The 21,527-nt window shown below is 57.4% G+C and overlaps 1 protein-coding gene across 1 annotated transcript; it reads left to right on the top strand.

Moving 5' to 3' along the window:
- Nucleotides 1–1,611: 1,611 nt before the first annotated feature.
- EDN3 (endothelin 3) lies at nt 1,612–21,265 on the top strand. The gene is made up of 5 exons (XM_047067698.1): nt 1,612–1,663; nt 2,288–2,576; nt 17,718–17,891; nt 18,848–18,925; nt 21,229–21,265. Exons 1-5 carry the CDS (start codon nt 1,612–1,614, stop codon nt 21,263–21,265), a joined length of 630 nt encoding a protein of 209 aa, XP_046923654.1.
- Nucleotides 21,266–21,527: the final 262 nt, after the last annotated feature.

The raw sequence follows: 21,527 nt of genomic DNA, 5'->3' as shown, positions 1-21,527 counted from the left end.
GGCTCTGGGCACCTCTCGGCTCGTGCGTCCACGTGTCCGTGGCTGGCACTGGCCGTGGCTGTGAGGCCTCAGATTCTCTCCACGTTGGCTGCTCTGTGTGATCTCTGCGTGCGGGCTCGTTTGGGCTTCCTCCCAGCACGGTGGCCGTGTTCAGAGGACTGGTGTCCCCGAGAGAGAGAGCCGGGTGGAGGTCGTGACACCCTTGTGACTTTTGCAGCTGGTTAGGGGAGTAGTCCCGGGGGGGGACGTCAGAGGACCTGGGACGTGTGTTATGTCGACCACCCGTGCCCTCCGTGTGGCCTGGCCCGTGAGCTGGCCATTCGGGGAGTCCCCGGGGAGTCCCCGGGCCGTGCAGGGAGTCCCTGGCACCCCAGTCCAGCACAGGTGCCCAGTGCCAGGTGGAGCCCTGCCTCTGCGTGTCGTCCCTCCCTCTGGCGGGGGGACGCTGGTAAGGGAGGGGGTCCAAGGGCGTCCAGGTGTTCTCAGAGGTCAGCAGTCGGGCCCAAATCCCTGGGAAGCGTTCATTCATTCACTCACCCGCTCCGTTCATTCATTCACTCCCCGACTCTTTGGTCAGAGCTTCCCGGGTGCCCAGGCACGGGTCTCAGGCAGGTGGTACGCGACAGCAACATAAAGCAGCCCTGTCTTCTGTGCTGCCCAGGTGAGCGGGAAGGGCCCTCAGTACTTTGCACTTGGACGCCCTCGGAGGAAACGGAGTTCGGGAAGCCGGGAGCCCTCCGCTGGGCAGGAGGTCCAGGACGAGCTGCCGGCGAGGCCGGGCCGCCCAGACCCGCTAACCTGCCTCTGGGTTGACTTTGCTCCCCTGCCACCGCCCACACCCGCCGGCTCCGAGCTCCCGGGAGAGGCAGGGAGACGCTGCCTGCCGGTGCCCGTGAGTCACGAGTGTAAAGTGCACCCGGGGCCTTGGCAGGACGGTCTGTGCCAGGGTGAGGTGTCACTGGGCGACCACGGAGAAATGCTGCTCTCCAGGAGACCCTGAGATAAAAGATAACAGCCTCCCGGCGCGCGGCCGTTAATCGCCGGCAGCGCTCTGCGGTGGGAGCTGCAGGTCCCGGGACAGCGAGGCGGTGGGGGGCGAGGGGGAGCGCGCGCGGGTGCGTGTGCACACGCGCGCGTGTGCGCGAGCGTGCGCCGCGCGGCCTCCCGGCCCCGCCGCGCCCCCCCCCCCGCCCCCGGCGCGCCGCCCCCGCCCCCGGCCGGCTGGGTGCGCCCCGGGCCGCCGCGCCGCCCGCTCCCCCCTCCCCGCCCCCCGCCCCGGCGCTGGGAGGCGACCCCCGGCGCGCCCCGGGTTCAAAGGCCCCGCGCGGCAGCCCCAGCCCCTCCGGGGGGCGGGGAGGCGAGGGGGTGGTGCGGGCGCCAGAAAAGCCCGAGCCCACAGCCGGCCCGGCGCGGCGATGGGCAGCGCGCTCTGACGCGTGTGAGCGGCGCAGCCAACTCCCGGCCGGGGCGCGGGGCGCAGCGAGCGAGCGAGCGAGCGCCGGCCTCGGACCCCGCGGCCGGAGGGCGAGGCCGCCGCGCCTGGCCCAGCGCCCTTTCTCGGCCACAGGCGTCCGTGCCCCCGGCCCGGTGCCCCGCGCCCGATCGGGGTTCATGGAGCCGGGGCTGTGGCTCCTGTTCGGGCTCACGGTGACCTCCGCCGCAGGTAAGCGGGCGGGGCGCGGGCCACTCCCGGCGCGAGCGCACACAAAAGGACCCCCGCCCGGGCCGGGGGGCGCGCGGGAGGGTGCGTGGTGGGGAGCGGTCCCTTGCCTGGGTTCGCTCCCCCCACCCCCGGAGGCGCCCGGGGGCGGGCTGGGGCCGGAGGTTGGGGGTGGGGGCCGGGGGCACCGACCCCCCCCCCCGGGGGGGTGTCTCTGGAGGTTGCGGCCCACCGGAAAGCCAGAGATGCGGCCGGCCCCGCGGACCGGGTTGAAGTTTTCACGAAGTTGGGAACTTTTCAAAAAAGTTTGCCAACTGTTCAGAAACTGTGCAAAGACGATTGCAAAGTTTTCAACGGGCGCAAGTACCTTGCGGACTTTGCGGAAAGTGAAAATAGCTTGCAAGCTTTTCCCCGAGTCATGCACGCAACTCGTAAACTTTTCCGAAACTGTGCACGTAGCGTTTGCAAACTTTTCAGAACATGTGGCAGAGCTTGGAGGCTTTACAGAAAGTGCAGCAAGTTTGGTTGTCCCTCTCCCCCAGGCTCTTGGGAACGGTGGGGGTGTGAGTCGGGGGTGGGGGCGGGGGGTTCTGCACGCTCAGGAGCCCCTCCGTCTACCTCCTGCAGGATTGGTGCCTCGCCCCCAGCCTGGGGACGCTGGCAGGAGCGGCGTGCCTGGGGCCCCGCCTGCAGCCAGACCCGAGGGGGACATCGAGGGCGCCGTGGCCACTACAGCAGCGCAGAGTCCAAGTCCCAGAAGCCCTGGGCAGGGGCAGGAGCCAGGGCGGTTTGGGGAACAGGCGCCCGAGGGGGGTCCTGTGCACCGCCGAGCGAGGCGCTGCACGTGTTTCACCTACAAGGACAAGGAGTGCGTCTACTATTGCCACCTGGACATCATCTGGATCAACACTCCTGAGTGAGTCCGCCCGGTCCTGGGTGGTGGGAGGTGATGACAGGGCTGGGGGCTCCCAGGCCCGGCCCACATCCTCGTCCCCCCTCCCCGCTCCCCCCCCCCCCCGGGGAGCGCCTTAGCCCATTCCTGCCAGGTCAGCCGGGAGCCTGCCCTGGCACGGCCCCCAGCTCTCGCCGCCCCCCACCCTGCTCCCCACGCCGCGGGCTCAGGCTGGGTCTGCAGGTCAGGGACATGTCTCCTATCCCCTTCGAGGGCCTGGCCGGGAAGAAACCCAACCTCAGAGTTTCTGATCCGGTGGAAGGGGGGAGCCCTCCCTCCGAGAGAGGTGAGCTGGCCAGAGGGATTAGACACCTGAGAAGTCTTTCTTCGATTGAGGAAACTTATCTCCTGCCCCAGGGGCTAAGTGGGCCCCCTGCCCCCCGACCCTGCCAGGCTCCAAGGGGTTTCAAATTCCTCGAAAGCAGCGTGCTTTCCAGAGAGCACAGGGGTGGGCCTGGCAGGGCCCGGTGGAAACTTCCCAGGCAGGGTGAAATTCCACGGGCACCAGGCTCCTTTCTTCCTGGGGGTGCAGTGCCGACTGGTCCTGCCACAAGCTGGCCTCCATCACCCAGTGTCGCCCACCGCCACCTACTGCCACAGACGGCCTCCCCGTCTCCCCTCCGGCCCCTAGGGGCTCTTTCTGTAGGACCAGGGCAGTGCCACCGGGAGTCCTGGGGTCTGGAGTCCACCTTCCAAGGCCATGGGTAGAGAGTGCGCTCTGCCGTGGGAAGATTTGAGTGTCCCCCATTCACTTACTCGATTTGGGAATCTCCTTCCGCAGAAACATCGCCTTACAGACAGTAAAGAGGGCTTGACCTTGCTCTGGTCACCTGCCTCCTGGGCGTTGTCTCCCCCGAGCTCTGAAATCTGGGACTCCGTGTTCGGTTCCCCAGGTGTTCTTGGGATCTTTTGGGACTCCTGCTGGTGCCCTACTGGGGATTCCTGTCGAGGAGCTGGTGGTGAATGGGGACCTTTCGCTGGGAAAGGCGACTTTGCTGCTGTGTTTGGGGCCACCCCGATTCACGTCCCCCACGGCTTTCTTCATCCCCAGCCTCTGAGCGCGCTAGGTGACAGCTTTGATGGGCTCACCCGCCACGTTTCATGAGCCCCTGCAGAAGGAGGCACCGAGGAGGGTACCCCTGAGGGGTCGAATAGCTTTCAGACCAGGTGACAGGATCTCTAAGCGCATCCGGGGTAGGTCTGGAAAGTGACCCCATTATGCCAGAGCGGCAGACGGGGCCAGCCTCGCTGAACCACCTCCACACCCGCACGGGGGTCCCAGGCTCAGAAGGACCCACGCTCGGTTTCAGTCAACACAGGACTGCGTCTTGCCTTAGCCAGGGGCCCAAGCTGTGCGTATAGAAGGAGAAAGGAGAGCCGACTGAATTAGGGGCAGCGGGCCTGGGGCAGAGGAGAGAGGGAGGGGGGCAGGAGAGGGTTCGGAGACCTCCCCCGTTCCCTGCTTGTCACCGGGCTCCCGGCCGCGGCTGGAGGCCTGATTGCTTGAAATGCGCCCAAGGGGCTCAGCAAACGCCCTCTGGTCTGTTGGCAGCCGTGTCTCGTAATTCCGAGTTGTCGCGTATGAAGCTGGGGGCCTTTGACTTTTTTAATTTTTTAGGGCGGCCGCCTTGCTGGCGTCCTCCCTCGCGGTTTGACCTCTTCCCCTCTTTCCTGACCCCGATTCGTTTTAAACACTAAGAAAGAAGGATGAACTATGGTGTTTGAGAGCTCTGTGTACAAAAAAAATGACAGCAGACAGATGGGCACTCTGAAGTAAGACAAGCAAAATCGCTTTCATAGGGAAGCTTTCCCCAGATGCTCTGCGTCCTTCCTTCTTTCCCCACCACTCCCCTCGCCCGCCTCTCTCCTTCCCTTTCTTCCCTTCCTTCCTTCCAAAACTCTATAGGTTGGTAGACAGGTCCGTAGACCTCTCGGACAGGACGGGAACGTGAGAAAATGGGCTAGGGACAGGGGATGTGGGCCTTCGGAGGATGAAGGAAGGACACAGCCGCCGAGCTGAGCCAAAGGGGCGACGGTGGAGAGCAGCGAGGTCTCTTCCGGGTCCCTCTCCGTTCCTGCCCCCGCCTCCCGTGGCAGACCCTCCGGTCCGTGGAAACTTCTCCCGCGTGTGATGTGCATTCTGGCCTCGCCGCTGCGCCGGGAACCGCAGGGGCCTTGATCTTCACGCCTACGTCGAGAGTCTTGACTTTGGGTGACGTCGCGGCCCCTCGTGTCGCGCGGAGACAGACCCCACAGTCCTTCTCTGCCTCGGGAGGACATGGGCAGGCGTTCCGTGAGTGTGGTCGCTCGCGCCGTGTCCGAGGACCTGAAAGCTGCAGGTGGACCGTGCGAGGTACCGCCGAGGCCCCTTCTGCATCTTCGGTGGAAAGTCGACGTCCGACGAGGGCTCGAGAGGCCAGGTTCGCGAAGCATCTCGCGGGTGGAATTGCTGAGGGTGTCTGGCTCTGCCACAGACTTTTACGGGCTTCCTTCTTGCAGACCGAGCTCGGCGAGCGCTCTCTGCCGGGTGCTAGACGTTCGGGACCGCCGGTTGGCTTTGCTTAGGTCCGGCCGCCTGGCGCTTCTTCCTGTCTTCGCCGTCGCTGAGGTTCGGGTCCGCCGTGCTTCCTCCCCCAAACAAGGCTTCTTGTTCCAGCGTGCGTGCACGCTCTCCAGAGGCCTGCGCATCCCAGCAGACGCGTGCGGGAATGTGGATTTTTCTCGGGGGGATGTGGCCCGTGACTTCCATTCAGCCTCTAGGAAGTGTGTGGCCGGCCCCAAAGAGGAACCCAACGTGTCCTGGGCAGGTGCACTTCCTGGGCTTGTGGAGGCGCAGAGCCACGGCACAGGGTGGTCTTCGTGACTCCCCTGGGCCGTGTCGGGGAGCTTTCGCCCCTCCCCCGACGATCCCACCATCGCCCACAAAAACGGGAAAAAAACCTCCAAATCAGAGAAACACATATCCCATCTTAGGATCGTGGAAAGCTTGCCAAGAATAAGATAACGGGGGAAGAGGTGGTGAGCAAGTAGCGTGTGCGCTTACACACATGTACACACGGGGCCGTCCTCTGCAAGTGCTTGAGAAACAGAAGTGTCCTCGAGCCCAGTGGGGGATTGTGCTGGGGTCGCCAGAGAGAAAGAACTAATAGGACACGTGTGTGTGTGCATGTGTGTGTGTGTGTGTGTGTGTGTGTAGAGATGTCCGTGCACGTATGTGCACATACGCCCACAGGAGGCATTCTGGAGGCAGAATTCTTTCCTCGTCAGGCACCCCGGTTTTGTTTTGTTTTTTTCCACTAAGGCCTTCGGCTGATTAGTTGAGGCCCACCCACATTACGGAGGGTAATCTGCTTTACTCAAAGTCTGCAGATCTTAACCTTACATCTAAAATAAATACCTTCTCGGCAACATCTAGACTGGCACCTGACCAAGTATCGGTACGGTGGCCTGGCTAAGTTGACACATAAAATTAACCCCTCTGTTCCTCCCACTCTGTTCCCGAGAACTGACGGCACCTGCTGTCTGTTCATCGCTCCAAGGACATAGTGAGGGAGAGGCGTTGTGTGCTGTGATGGGGAGAGTGTTTTCCAGACGCAGCTCTGGGCCACGTGAACCGACCAAGGGGAACGCATTTATGAAGCGGGTCGTGCGGATGTGTGCAGTCTCGACTGTGGCGGAAAATCTGGGATCTACGGCCCCTGCTTGTGGGAAGGCACCAGACGCAGGCACTCTGCCCTGTGTCCTGGCTGGCTAGCGGACTGACTTGGGTGTGGTGACCCTCTCTGAGCGCCCCCTGGGTAAGGTGCCAGTGCCAGTGTGACCCTGGGGTGGTGGCCTCACAAGATGACCCGCCCGCCACCGTCGCTGCGTCAAAGCCTGCCACGCTGACTCGGCCCAGCGGGAATGACGTTTGTGTTGGGTTCTTTTCCTCTCCCAAAGAAGTAGAACAAAAACGATAATGATGACGGTAATTAAAAAAACACTTGAACTTGCATTTTAATGTATTTTAGCACAAAAAGGCAACGCTGCCTTCATCGTTGCCTCCTTTGTCGTTCAAGAAGGTCACGTTCACGTTTGCAAGAAGGCGCATTCCACGCGTTAGACCGTCCCAGGGAAATGGGTGCACTTGGGACCCCAGCCTCCTGCCGATGCGAGGCCCGCTGCCCACCCGCGGTGCGATCGCCCGCCCCCTGAGTCGGGACTGGGCGTATTGTTGTAGCTGGTGAGGCGGAGGGTCAGAGTGTTTCTGGCCGTCGTGATAATCACAGCGACACAGACGATGACGACGATGGCGGCCAACGTTGACAAAGACCGACTCCCGTGTGTAAAGACGTGTGACAGTGACGCCAGAAGGGAGAGGGGACACGGAATATAGTGAATATATCGCCAAGACACGACCATAAAGATAACGGTACCACCTCTAGGCCGGGGCCAGTGCCTCCTGCCATGCCCCATGCTGCGGTTGGGGGGCGCCCGTGAGCAGAAAGTTCTTGCTCAAGTACGGCTGAGGTCACCTCCTTGGACCGGCCGCCGCAGGTCTTGCCTGGCCTAGGAGTGGGGGGTGGGGAGGGGTTAGCACTGAGCGAGCCACACCATCTCCAGCCCTCAGTGGCGCTCCTAGAAGGTCTAACTGGCATTGCGTTAGCACGGGGTTGACAGACCTGGGGGTAAAGGTGTGCCTGGCTGCCTCCAGCTGCCGATAAGCGGCTTGATAAGGACACTCCGGACAAAGGTTATTCCAGGCTCCGTGAGACTTGGTTCCGCCCTTTCGGCCCCTCCTTGCTTTCTCTTGCTTCCCTGTCCCCTTGGTAAATCATTGGAATGTTTGGGGCTTGGCATTCTGTGTAGGCATTGGCCTGGGGCTCCCCTCCGTTAGTGGGGAGGTGGGGACAGCCACCGGGGTCTGTCATTTCAGGATAATGTGAACGGCCAGTTTGGAACCTGTTTGTTAAGTGCCTCACGGCGAGGTCTCCGTAAGGGGTCTGTCCGCGTTCTCCTGTGCTCGCCCGAGTAAACGCCGGGCCTCTGGTCTGCGGGGACGACCCTGCCCAGGAGCCGAAGGGGCTCTGCCAGGAAGCCATTCCAGGAGACACTCTGCGCGCTGGTTTACAGAAAATAATTCGCCTTGCGCCTGCGAGGAGGACACGGGAGAGAAGATGCTGTCGGCCAGACTGGACGTGAGTTTGAACCGCTGACGGTTTTGCTTGACTTTGTGAGCCTTTCTCCCCGTGGGAACCGTGTCTGTCTCCTTCGAAATCTGGTAAATGTTCAGATCCAGGTTTTGAGTTCAGGTACCGTGTCCCTGGGGACACTTCACGGCAAGGTACGTCTTTAGGAGTTGAGGGCCTTGTGGCTAAGCCTCAGTTTGTTGGAGAGGTCGGTACACGGAAGGTGACCTCACTGTAGGGGTCGCTGGGCCCCAGAGCCCCTTTCTGTGCCCCGGGGTGGGTGTGAGTAGGCCGGGGGGTGGGGTGCAGGGGCAGAGACGGGCTTGGTCAAAGCGCAGCAGATCCCCACGATGACAGGGGCTCGAGGCGAGGAGCGGTTTGCTTTTCAGCAAGAAAGCGTGGAAGGAAAGGCGTGACCCCATGTGACCCCGGGGGGGCGAATTTGGGTCTCTGCTAGATGAAAGGGACCTCACAGCTGGGAACTTGGCCTTAAATCTGAAGGCAGGTGAAAGGCTCTGACATCTCCTGTCTGGTTTATTCCTGCAAGAATTTAAAACAAAGGAGGCTGGGAAGCAAAAGGCCCTTTCCTTCAGGAGGCCCTGTGGCTGTGCTGGGGCCTCGCCCGGCTTTTCTGCTCCAGCGCCCAGGCCCGGGCCTCCTGGGGACCCGCCACACCGCCGCGCACACCCCCAGGCGGCCCTGCGCGAGAGGCACTCCGCCTTCGGCAGGAGATGATCTCTCATTTCTGTGTCACCTGTCAGGTGGAAACGTGGTGCCGTGAAATGGGACACGTGCACTCTTGCCCCTACTGGGGACAGGAAGGGAGAGCCGTCTTACTGCCAAGGGAGGGCCGCGTGTCCGGACAGAGTTTGGGATGTAAACTCCTGCCCACCCAGCAAGTGTCCCTCGAGCGGACCGACAGCGGGACGGGGTATCTGTCTGCCTCTCTCAGCCGCCCCAGCTTGGAGCCTTGGGGAGGCCAGAGCTTTTGGAGAGCTTGTCCAAGGGCTGGGAGGTGCAGACCTTCCCTTCTTCTGTGGGCTGCTCAGGCCCGACCCGGCAGGAGGCCTCGACACACAGTAACCCCAGAACGGGGCAGCTGGGGAGCCCTGTGTCCCAGCCCAGCAATTTACAGAAGGAAACATTCATTTCAGGAGTCCCTGAGAGGCACGAAGGCCAAAGTGGCAATGGGGCAAATGGCCCATGGCGGGGTGTGTGTCCGGGGGGGACAGCTCCACCCATGCCTCGGGGAGCGTAAAAGTTCTGCCAAAGGTCAGAAGCAAGTCAGCGAGAAAGCAGAGGTGTGTGTATCTCTCCTGGACTGTTTCCACGGGTGTTGGGCAGGGTCGAGGATGGGGTGAGGCCAGTGACATCCCTGAAGGTGTGCCCAAGCGTCCGTCGTAAAGATGAATGAATGTTAATGCGGTATTTAAAAAAAAAAAAATTAAAGCAAGAAATTCATGATCAACAGAGTATCAGCATTTGTAATAAAGGCAGGACTGGACGTCGCTTACCCGGCCTGCCCCACTCGCCTTGCCCTGACCCCAACATTGAGTTCTCGGTTGACGGTAAAGCCCGTGTCTCTATAGGGACTCAATTATTCTTAGTTTGTGATAAGTGGCCGATGGATCAGGGCTATCAAAAGGACATGACCCAAGGACGCAAACAAGTAGATCAGGAGGAAAACGAGTCTTTATTATAGTTGCGCTGGAGAGTAGGTCTTTGTTCAGTCGGATTTTCCATCCTTACGGTGAAGTTTCCTGAAAACTAGCAAGAGCGTCTTCTCTTACTGTGGATTCTTTAAAGGGATGTGTGATGGCGTCTGTATTTTCTTTTTTTATCCCTCTGCGAATACCCCTCCATCCCTGAAAAAGGATCTGCTCCTTATGTTACCTCCACTGTTTCCACTGCTAGGAACTATTTTGAGCCACATCTGTGTGGCTTTGCGTAAATTTGTAATGAGGCCGTGCCAGACAGACGTGGAATTGCCCACATTTGCCCCGGAATCCGTTAGGGTCACGGGGGCTGGGGAAGGAAACCCCACGTGCACACTTTCGGGCCATACGAGACGGAGGGGAAAACACGCATCTGCAGGGTTCCGTAGATGGCTTCGTGCCCCACATAGCGGAAGGCTTTGTCTCCCCAACTTCTGTTTTGAGCCGTTAACTCTCAAAAACCTCACAGCACACCATAAGCACGGAGCATTTTTCTGCTCCCCTTTCCTTGGACCCCTCGTGCCTCCAGATCTCCTTCCATGGGTGTGTGCTGTGTTTGGGAAGAATGTGCCTGTGTCCCAGGGAGCAGGTGCTGTGATAAAGTCTGTGGCCTCGGTGTTATTTTTCAGCTTGTTTAGATGGGAAGAGGACACAAGACATGTAAACAATCTAGGCCAACGCGTGGTGGTGAGACCCTGGAGTCTGTTGGGGGACAGGGACCCCGCCGCCCCGCCATTTAGCTGTGGTTTTATTGCTGGAGCGAAAGGTCGGGACTGCTCCGGCCAATGCTGTTTGGAGACGGGGTGATGCGGGTGTTTGGGGATCTCTAGGTGGAGTATGGAGATGGACAGACATTTCCAGAGGTCCAGCCAGCCCTTTCCTTTCTCAGGCTCAGAGGAAAGGTACTCCCCGGGGGCTCTCAGTAAGCTAGTCTTCCGTTTGGACCAGAAACCTGGGTCAGCCTAGCGACCCTCTGGAGTCCCCTCTGGTGCCTCACCCATTGATGCAACTGGCTTTTCCGTCGTGCCACTGGTGTGGCCGGCAGGAGCTCTTGTCAAGACATAGATCTTTCACTTCGAGGAATCCGGAGACCCCTTCTCTCCAGGAAAAAACCCTCCAGGATGGGCCAGGTGAGGGCAACAATAGAAGTCCGATATGTCAGCCAAGAAGGCAGTACATTTGGGAGATGGGGTGTAGCCCAGAAATAACGGCTCATTTAGAAGTCACGCCTTCCTTCCTCCGTTCATTCAACACGTACCTGTTGCTGAGATAATTGAGGTGTTACTGAGCACCACTCTGAGCCAGATGCTACATCTGCGTGCGGAAGTGAGCAAGACAGAAACGATCAGTGGTTCCGGTTGGAGAGGCCCAGTTAATTCTGATCAGGAGGGACAAGAAGGAAGCCAGTAGAGATGTAGAATCGACCATCATTCTTGGGTCTTAGTGATGGGGGTCAGCCCTTCGCAGACTCTGAAAATGTCTCTTATTCTCGTAATACTCCCAAACAAACAGCCAAGTCCTGGATAAGCTCAACTTTTTTTTTTTTTTTTGGGGGGGGGTGGATGAGTGTCCTAAAAAATAGTTCACCACCAACACACAGCACACTGCTGACTTTTGATATTTCTAAACACTGGAGGATCACTGGCTGTTTTCGAGGCTGCGGGAGGAGGAATCTCCACACGGGCTGGTGGCCGGGCGAGCGGTCCGCCTTGGGGTCTTTCGACGCTAAGATGCAAGGATTTTTTGCAGGGGAGCAGAGCTACAGATTGCCCGTTCATTTCACGTTGTTTGTGAGCATAAGATATGTGTCGTCCCCTTTCGAACCAGAAGGCACGTGTGTATCTTCTGCTTGTATAACAGGGTCGCTGAGGAGCTGTATTTCCTGGTCTGTTTTCTTTCCTGGAGGCCGGAAGGGCCCCCTGTGGGTTGTCTGGCACGAGGCCTGGCCCGCAGCAGACTTGCACAAGCATTTGACGGGTGGACGGGGGATCGATTCGCTGGAGGCGAAGGCTTCCGAGGTGGTCAGCTGAGAGTCTGGGGCTCGGCTCCGGGCATCTTGAAACGGAGGAGAGTGAGTGGTCCGCCTGCTTTAACCTGCCCAAAGCGCGGCGTGATTCAAAGCAAACATTTCACAGTGGGCACACCTGGAAGGAGAGGACTCCAGCCAGCTTAGTTTGCTGGGTTTTGTCCTGACTCTGAACCCACTCTTTTGTGCTTTGTTGCGACGGAGAAAATTTCCAGCAGCTGGAGACACTCTGGGTCTTCCTGTTGAATCCAAGAGGTCACGGTCACTTCAGTCGCAAGAAAGTGAGTTCCGGATCAGCTGGCCGTCACTGGTCACCAGCCACAGAAACCTAGTCTAGACTAATGTGGCATAAAGGACATTTATTGGAAGGACACAGACTGAGAAGAAGAAGCATCAGAAGCAGGAGGGGGACCGGGACTGCGGGCCCAGGGGCTCAATGGGATGGACAAGGCAGCATGGGGCCCCCTGGGAAACAGTAGCTTTCTGATCTCGTGTTGCCCCACTCGGGCATCTTGGGAGAGACAGGATCCCATCTGCCCAACTCGGGTCACCTGGTGAGTCCTCAGGGGCAGGTGAGGCACATTGATGGACAGTCTCGCCGAGACCTCACACGGGAGGGAGGGATAATCCCCCAGAGGAAAGGTAGGCGCTTAGATTCCAGGAGACAAACGCAACCAAGCTTGGCCTCAGGCTCTAGAGGATTCCAGGCTTTCGAGTCCTTTAAGAGGGGTCCTCCTGACTCTGGGCTTGCGTTCCCCCTGCCTTCTCACCTTTGGGCTCAGCAGGTGCACTGGGTGCTCGTGGAATAGAATGGCCGTAGCCCGTGGCTACTCTCTCCTGTCTTAACTGGTCCAGAGTTCTTTCTTCACAGTTCTCCCCGGTTAGGGGGACCAAGGCAGTGAGCGAAGGTAGGTCACACTTTCTTCCTTGCCCAAGAAGACATTCCTAAGCTCGGGACTTGCCTTCTGTGGAAGGAAGTTCGGGAGACCTGAGATGGGGCGGTCGTTAGAAGGCGCACTGGGGTTGAGAAGTGGGTTCTCCGGGGAGTGGCGGGAGGTATCTGATGACCGTGTGGGCTGCGGGGTCGGCCGGCAGGGTCACACCTTCTGTACAGTATGTTCCCTGGGCCCAAGGGTGAATCTGCCTCTGCTCCCCCTTCCAGAAGGAAGAATGGGAGCAGAGGAAGTAGAGCCTCAAATTGACATTCCGATGGAAGTGAAAACAATCTGTTTGTGTCAGAGACTGGAATGTGGGCTTTTTAAATTGCAGATGGCTCTATTTATAAAAATAGTATCGAGGGCTGATTTTGTCACTCTGTGACATGTGTGTCCTGTGACCTGTCTGACCCAGTGCTATGGGACAGGCCACCAGACTCAGATGCCCATGAGGGCCGGACAGGTAACACAAATGAGCAGAAGGAGAGGTGTTTGCAGGGACTGGGGCAAAATAGAGCGTTCATGCCCCATCTCTGACTTTGTCACTAGGCTTGTGATGACGGTTGAGCCATATTGGGGATTGGGGTTGGTGTTGACACAGCCTCTGGTTATCTGAGAGAAGCTGGAAATCGGGATGTTCAATTTCATAAAAATTGTCAAATGAAAAGAAAAACCCTCTGTTGATTGGATGAAACCCATAAATTGCCAAATTGCCAACCCCTGTGGTGGATTAAAGCTGTGTGTGAACAGGGCCACCTTGTCTTGTCTGTCTTGTTCATGGATGTTCACCCAGAGTCCAGTCCAGTCTGATATTTGCTGAATGCTGCTCAGTGGGGTGGGGGGAAAAAAACTGGGTTTTCAATGACAATTTGATAAACTTTCCTGGGAGATTAGAATTTGGTCAGTGAATCTCTTTTTACTGCTTCTGGCTGGCCCCTGCGAATGTCTCTATCCCTCCTTTAAAGTTCAGGTATAGGGGCGCCTGGGTGGCTCAGTCAGTTGAGTGTCTGACTGCGGCTCAGGTCATGATCTCGCGGTTCGTGGGTTCGAGTCCCGCGTCGGGCTCTGTGCCGACAGCTCGGAGCCTGGAGCCCGCTTCGGATTCCGTGTCTCTCTCTCTCTCTCTCTGCCCGTCCCCTGCTCGTGCTCTGTCTCTCTCTCTCTCAAAAAATAAATAATAAAACATTAAACAAAATTTAAAGTTCAGGTATAGAAGCCAGTTTCCTAATCAGAAAGATGGAGATAACAAATCCATTTATATGAGAAGGCAACACTGAACTTAAAAACAGAATCTTAAAAAAAAAAAAAGACAATTTTCCTTATTTTAAAAACTTCTTGCAGAGAAAAATCAAGCGCTTCCTGTGCGCTATCCCCCCCTGTGATAAACTTTCCTGGGAGATTAGAATTTGGTCAGTGAATCTCTTTTTGCTTTTGGATTTGGATTTGGAAGTTTAATATTTAACAACATTCGTAGATGACATTTAGGAAAAAGTGGTAAATAAGGAACACCGTGATAAATAACACTGGCACCGCCGTCCCCCATCAATAAGGAACGTACGTAGGTGGCAGGACAGTTTATTGCACAGACAGACACCATGTGAGCCGCCGCGTGTGAAGGTACGCCGGAAGGGTGTTCTGTCTTGTCTAAGAGCATTTGGATTGATCTTCTCGTCTGCATCTCCTTTGTGTGGAGCTCTTGTGTTTTAACCGAAACCCGAACAGAGGAAAGAGCTGCCTACTTTTTGCAAAGAACCGCCTTCTCCAAACCCTGCTGTTGAGCAGTGGGCTAAACCAATTGGCCAGAGAGGGTGCTGGGCAGGGGTTCTGAGCCGAGCGGACTTCATTTTCATCGGTCCACCATTAGGTGCTTCCAATTCGCTGTTCAAGAAACGTTAAAAAGTGCGAACGGGCACCGAGACGAGTGAAACCCAAGTGCTTGTTGGACGGGCCGTGTAGAAGGACAGAGCGGCCGGAAGGAAGCATGGCAGAGGACGGCATTGCTGCGCCTTATGGCGCTCTGGCCCCTTACTTGCCCGTCTTTATTGCTTGCTCACACATCTCAAATGCAGGCGGGGTGGGTGGGATTTTCCTGCCTGCTAACAACTCACTTGAATTCCCAGACCAGATGAGTAACAATGAGAGCTATCGTTAGTTTACTGCTAGCTTTTTGCTGACTGTTTCATTATGTAGTGCAGCGTGTCACTCAGTCTGTCCAGCAGCCCTTTTGTAGGTCAGGAAACTGTCAAGAGGGTGGAGTGATCATCATGTAAGTGCTTTACGACATAAAATGCAGTCACCAGCTCAGCTTTCTCTGTGCTTTGTGTACCTGGCACGTACCCGTATATATATAATGTCTCCTTGACCTGGTTTCGTAGCCCCGGAGTGTGTGAACTCCTGAAGACCTTCCTGTATCCCCATCACACTTAGAATGATGCTAGGGACATATATATATACGTACGGATGTTTTGTATGCGTATATACGTAATGCTTGACAAATGTTGGAGATTCTCATGAATTTGTATATATATGTACGATATCTATATGTAATATATATGTATAATACATATACATTATACATGTATTTGTATAATGCTTGGCAAATCTTGGAGATTCTTTGTAATGAGTTTGTGGTTATCGAACCTTTTAGGTTGAGAGGATCCTGTCTTATCAGACTGGATTCTCACAACTCCTCCCATTTGCTCAGCCTCGTGCTGGGTCCATGGCAGGTACGGCAGAAGAGACCAGACTCCTCCTCTTGAGGAGCTGGTGAGTCACCTTTAGATCTGGACCCTCAGGTCCCCTGCGCTGGGCCCTCTGGGCTACAGGGCTGCCTCTGGCCCTCCTCTGGCCATGTCTCCTACCCCATCCAAGGAGTCTATGGGACTAAGCGTGTACCCCTTCTAGACCGTGTTCCGGGTGTTCAGGATCCTGGAATCCTTTACCCAAATGTTCCCAAGCCCGCTTCCAGGGCCCATGCGGGTATCTTCTGGAGTCTGGCACCCAGGGATGGCACAGGGCTCCAGGCACATCCCCCAAGGTCCACAGTGTGGCCAGGGGGTGGATGAGGCCCCCTTGGTGTGGGACTGAGTGGGATGGAAGAGAAGGTGTGAACCTCCTTGGGTGGCCACCCTCCAACACAGCTCCAGGATTCTAAATTCAAGCCTGGACGTCCAGGGTGTTTTGAAGCCATGTTTGTTCAGGTAGGAAGGTAGAACCATCTTACTTAAGAGCTTATCAGGTTAATTTAAAACCTTCAGGTTGTCGGCCCATGCCTCCATTGGAACTGGAGCCTGGTTAGAGGCCGGCTTTTCTGGGGTCTGGACCACCTTCTAAACCCTTCGTTTCTGCAGCTTCTACCCTCCCCAACCCCTCCTGGAGCTCAGCCAGCCAGCCAGGAGGGGGGGAGCATTCTTGGACCCCCAGGGCTTGGAGCAGGGGTTTCTAGGCCCAGGATGGGGGGGGGAGAGGGAGGGCAGTGTCTCTCTGTGAACATTCTTTGAAAATTGCAAGGACTCATTTGCATACGAGCTCCTTGCACTTGACTGCTGGGAAAGCGCTTAGCTTTGCTCTATTAACAAATACCATGTTGCCTTGTTTCCTTACTTGAAACACTTTGGAGTGTTTTCGCCGAAGTCGAGTGGCAGTGCACACGCAAATGCACCATCAGCTGACGGCAATTTCAAAATTGGAAGTCTTGCCGTTGATGGAAACATGGGAGCGTTGTTATTCCTCGTGTGTAATTTTCACCAAGAAATGGGGACCGGGTTTAATGTCAACACTTTGAGACTTAAGGCGGTCCTATTACCGGAAGAACATACCTTTAGCCAGATCCCGCCTCACGACAGTCTCCGTTGTGCTGCCATCCCACTCCTGAGAAGAAATGGGATTCTAGCAAAGGTTCGGCTCAGAACGGGACTGGGTTCTGCTTGCTTTCTCCATTTTGCGAGCCAGTACCGAGGGCAGGAGGCAGCCACCTTCTACCCATTGGGAAGGAACCCGCCACAATGCGGAGCACAGACACAAGAAGATGAATGGGGAGGGGGCGCTCCTTTGCTCTGGCCTCCGACCCAGCAGGGGGGGACGTTGGAAGTGGGTTCCAAGCGTCAGGTCGCGAGGGGGCGCTCCCACCCCCGCTCCGCCCCCACCACCCCGAAAAGACTCCACGATGTTGATGTGTGTTTCAAATTAAAGTAAATCCAATTTGATTTTATTTTGAGAATCCAGAGAGGATGTCAGAATCCCCTTTGAGGCGGGTGATTGGTGATGCTCCGTGGGGCTCACAGAAACCAAGGTGGCTCAGCTTGGAAAACCAGGCCCTGTTGGAAAAGTAACTTTTGGCCACATAAGCTTTCTCTGGTTATTAGCAATTTGTCCCCCAGTCCCGTTCAATGGTGCTAATGAGTTAAGCATATGCTTTTAATTTTTCCCACCACACTGCCGCCTGGCTGTCTTCCCCCTTCTCTGGAGAGTGATGGTTTGGATGTAGATGAGCATGAGGAAAAGACAAATGTTAATTGTTCCAAATGACACCGACAGCCTCGTCCAGCTCCAGCCGTAAGTGAGACGGGTAAACGTTTTCAGACTTCTAAATGAGATTTTTTTAAATAAGCCTTTCCCCAAGGACAGTTCCATCCTTGCCTCTGATGTTTGTGTATTCGAGGAAACCCGTGTTTGGAGGCCAGGATGTGTCCACAATGGCCATAATTACATTTGTGTATTCCCGTTAATGCAGACGGCGAGGCGATGTGCGCACACGAGAAATTGGCTGTTGGGCGGGCAGGGCACGGCCGGCCTCGGGCTGGGAGCTGGGCGGGCCTCTTACTGGTATGGATGACCGGCCCCGGGCGCTCGCCCAAGGACGAGGCAGACCAGCACGCGTGACAGCCAGAATGTCAGTGTCCCGGGTTCGGGCCCGGGAAGACAGCCCAGAACCGCCCTCGAAGGACCCGGGACTGGGGGCGCACCTCGAGTGCTGACACCTCCTCCCCCAGCGCCCCCCACCGCCCTACCCCCTCGGCCCCAGCCCCCTTGCTGGGGGCTTGGGGAAGACGGCTGAAAGGTTCCCTGCAGAGGTTTCCTGAGACCCAGAGCATGAGGGACCATGGGGACACCAGTTCTCAAGGTGTCGCTGGACCCCACCTCTCTTGCTGGATCCACGGTCTCCCAGCCCTGGCCAGCTCCGCCCCCACGGATGCCCCCGGAGTGGGGAGGCCCGTGGCGCTCGTCCACACGCGGCCCTGACGCTGCTCTGTCCTTTGCAGACGGACCGTGCCCTATGGACTGTCCAACTACAGAGGAAGCTTCCGGAGCAAGAGGTCCGCGGGGCCGTTCCCGCAGAGCCCACAGCCGTCCAAGCGGACGCTGCGCTGCGCTTGTGTGCGGAGTCGGGACAGCGCCTGCCTGCACTTCTGTACCCGCACCCTGGCCGTCAGCAGGTACGACGTCCCCGTCACACTCACCCCCGTGGTGCTGCAGCTCCGGGCGAAAACAGGCTGGGAGAGTCTGACTCCCGCGCGGGGCGCGGGGCCTGGGGCAGGAGGGCTTGGGTGCGCCCTGGCTGGTGTAGTCCAGTGGGCTGCACACCGCACGTGGGTGCCCTTGGCTCTGGGGGTGGGGGGGGTGGGTGGGTACCGCGTCCGGCCCCCTTGCTGCCTTTCAGAACAGAGCCCGCAACGTGGCCCTGGCCACGTCTGGTCTGCAGACACACTTGTGGACCGCACGGCAACTTTGCCAAGATCTCAGTGAGTTGCCAACATTTAAACGTTGAAGAATTACCCACCCTTGCCACACGCGTATTTTTAGCTTCTCAAAGAGCCGCAGATGGGACGATCTGGTCGCAGGAGGGCCCCGCGTTCCCTCCTGGCCAGTATAGGCTGGAACTGAGGGAGCCACTCACCTCTGAGGGAGATGTGCTGCGTCCATTCCCCTGTATTTGCACATCACCTCACTCTGGGGACTCCTCGAGTTTGAGACCTTGTAGCCCTAACTCTGGCTGCCGGAGAGAGGTTTGTGAATCGGTATGGACCCGGCTAAATGGGCAGACCGCGGGTTTGACGTGGGACGACCGTTGACACGGGTGTCCGCTCAATAGGCAGGTGGTGGCCTTAGTAGTCGGGGACCCGGGGTGCGCTGTCGGAAACCCCAGGGCCAACTGCGTTCTTCTTCTCGACTCCTTAACATCTGATGAATAATTGAGGGAGTAGACGCTCTACTTTGGTAGAAATCCACCCACTGGGGGCTCAACCTTCAGAAACCGTGCCTGAGACGTGGTCTTTGGGGAATGTGCTACCGTGCTCGTTGGTGGGGAAGAGCAGGTCCTGATCTGACGACCGGAAACCAGCCAGACAGAAGTACAGGTCGATTCATCCAAACCAGCTCTCTCTCCCCCCAGGAACTCAAGGACAGCAGAAAATCCTGACGAAGAGGAACAACTAGCCGGCGGTGCCGATGGAGGCCTGCGTCCGAGGAGGTGAAGATACTTTCTGAGGCGTCGCACCCTTGGGGACAAGGAGGACGTGGTGGCGAGTGATCTGTGAGGGCAGCTGGTGGGAGCCCCACCACGCGTGGGGCGCTGCACCCACAGAACCAGGCCTCTGGTAGACTGTCCCTGGGGACAGAGCAGGCTGAAGCTGTGGTCACTGTCATCGCCCTGCCCCCGGCCAGCCGCTCTTGTCACGGGAGTTGACCCCTTGCCTCCCTTGTAACTCTAGAGCAGTGACATCCGGCTCTGGGTTTCGCTGGGCCTGGACACAGCTTGCTGACCCCTGCTGTCTCCTGCTGCTCGGAGACACCTCCCCCCCCGCCCCCCCCCCAGCCCCGCCGCCTTCCCTGCCCAGGCTCATCTACCTGGGCCCATGCTTCACTTTTCCCGAAGCAACGTGTGGTCTTTACCACCCCCCACCCCAATCATGTCTTGTTTTCAGCAGCTGATTCTGGATGGGGGGTGAAACCTGGCAGCACACGGTCTATGTCCCCCAGTCGGGCTTATGATTTTTTTTTTTAACCTGCTTGTCTTTTTTGTACGAGAGATTCTGAGGGTTTCCTGCAGCCAGACTCGGTTTACTTGTCATTCTATCAATCAGAAATTGTTATTAGTGGCTCGCCTACATATGTGCAATGGGACGGTAATTTATGTCCATAATAATAGCCTGGAGGTGGCTTGGGTTCCTACAGGGACTGATCAAGGGGAGATTAAACCCTGCTCAGTATACAGGAGGCTTTCCAAATCGGTGGCAGTCGCTTCTAGTCGTCCGGAGAGATCCGTCAGCATCTGTAATACGAACGGAGAGGAGGGGGGCGGGCGAGGCGGCAGAGAGAGGCCCCGGGAGAGCGTGAGTCAGGCCCCAGCTGGTCCCTGCTTTGCCTCTTTTTGCTTTGTTCTCTCTCCCTCACCCCAAACCCACGCTCCTCTCGGCGAGGACGGGCTGTGATTAAAACCATCCATCCTTTACATCATTTATTCATTCACTCATGCATTCATTCAGCAAAGATGTGTGGTGCACCTGCGACATGCCGGGCAGCGCTCTGGAAGTCGGGGACGCGGGAGGGGACAAGGCGGAGGGGCTGCGTTTGCGGAACTTACAGAATGTGGGGAGCTGACCGCAGACAAATACACTCGTCCCCCCTCCCCCATGGGGGCTTCGTTCCAGACGGACCACGGACACGCCCATAGGTACTGCATTTTTCCCTACACACACACACACACACACACACACACACCTCTACCAGGATGTCGCATTGATAAATCAGGCACAGGGAGAGAGTAACTATGATACCTGGTCATAAAGTAGGACAAGTACGGCAATCTCCTGTAATAAAAGTCACGTGAGTGTGGTCTCTCTTGCTCTCCCAAAACGTTGGGTTTGTACTCACCCCCCTTGTGATGAGGAGAGGTGGTAAAATGCTGCGTGAAGATGTGAGTGAGCTGAATACACGGGCCTGTGACACAGCGCGAGGTTACTGTTGTCCTCCTGACGCTGTGTCGGAAGGAGGAACATCTACTTCCGGGCCGTGGTTGACTGTGGGTAACTCAGGAAAGCAGGGTCGGGACAGGAAGTGCCAGGGCTGGGGGTTGCAGTTTGGGATTGGGTGGACAGGGCGGTCTCCTTGGCAGAATGATCTGCAGGAAGTCAAGGGGTGAGCCAGGGGGATGATGAAGGGGAGGAGAGTTCAGGGAGGGAGAACAGTAAGTGCAAAGGTCCTGTGGTAGGAATATGCTGGGTCTGTTCAAGGAAGGCCAGAGAGCCCCGCACGGAAAAAGCATGAAGTTGCTTTTGCTGTCGCTGCTCTTAACTGTTCCATTGAATGTCCAGAAGGTGAGGAAGCACGCACACGTGTCCCCACTGGGGCCTGGAAAGGAGACTCTTCCCAGGTTTTCACGATTCACGTAAAGCTCCCGTAAGAAGCTTTACGTGGGAAGAAAAGTCTTTTCTTATAAGCCATGGTCCCTGCTTTCTTGCGAGACTCGACTTAATAATTCCCAGATAAGCATTCTCAGATTGGAAGCTGCCACCGTCCTGAGCTTGTGATAATCAAAGACGGGACCAGGCTGTGGGGCACCTCCCAGCGGCCGCCTCTGCTGGTGTGATTCATTCGCACCTTCCCGGGTGGGTGGCAGGCTCTGAAATTGCCACGAAGCGCTGGTGGGAAGGGTCACTTCAGAGCAGGGGACAGGGCTAGAGAGGGAGCTGAGAGATGTCCCCTTTTCCAGCCGGTAAGCGCTCTCCTTCATAACGTACCTCTTTTTCTCTTTTGCCCCTTTCTCCAAGATAGGCTGAAGTCCGGGACCGACCAAGCGAGCAGGCCTTAGGCCTCTGGCATCACGTGCTTGCCCGGCGGTGGGCCCCCCGCGCTCTGCCTCCCCCTCTGCTGTGTCAGGAACCCCTGCGGACACAGGCCAGCAGCACCCCGTTTCTGGGAGGCCTCAGTTTCCGCTCCTTCCCGGTTCACGTTCCCAGCCTCTTGGAGGACCAGGAATGAGTTTTGCCTGGTGGGGGGAAAACCCACTCAGAAGGTCCGCACCTAACAGTACACCCCTCACCCAAGAATGCCCCAGCCCCAACGACCCGGTT

This window comes from Lynx rufus, unplaced genomic scaffold, assembly GCF_022079265.1.
Source record: "Lynx rufus isolate CCGP_SWC_20201006 ecotype Redwood Valley unplaced genomic scaffold, mLynRuf1.p SCAF_8, whole genome shotgun sequence".
Classification (NCBI taxonomy): domain Eukaryota; kingdom Metazoa; phylum Chordata; class Mammalia; order Carnivora; family Felidae; genus Lynx; species Lynx rufus.
The sequence above is the reverse complement of the archived record's forward strand: the minus strand, read 5'-3'. Positions and strand labels throughout refer to the sequence as shown.

Bases quoted from the DNA above. Each gene is read 5' to 3' on its own strand.
- EDN3 (XM_047067698.1), top strand. From the start codon at position 1,612: ATGGAGCCGGGGCTGTGGCTCCTGTTCGGGCTCACGGTGACCTCCGCC. The intron at 17,892-18,847 runs GTACGACGTCCC...CTCTCCCCCCAG, and splicing joins CGCACCCTGGCCGTCAGCAG to GAACTCAAGGACAGCAGAAA. The intron at 18,926-21,228 runs GTGAAGATACTT...TCTCCAAGATAG, and splicing joins GGAGGCCTGCGTCCGAGGAG to GCTGAAGTCCGGGACCGACC.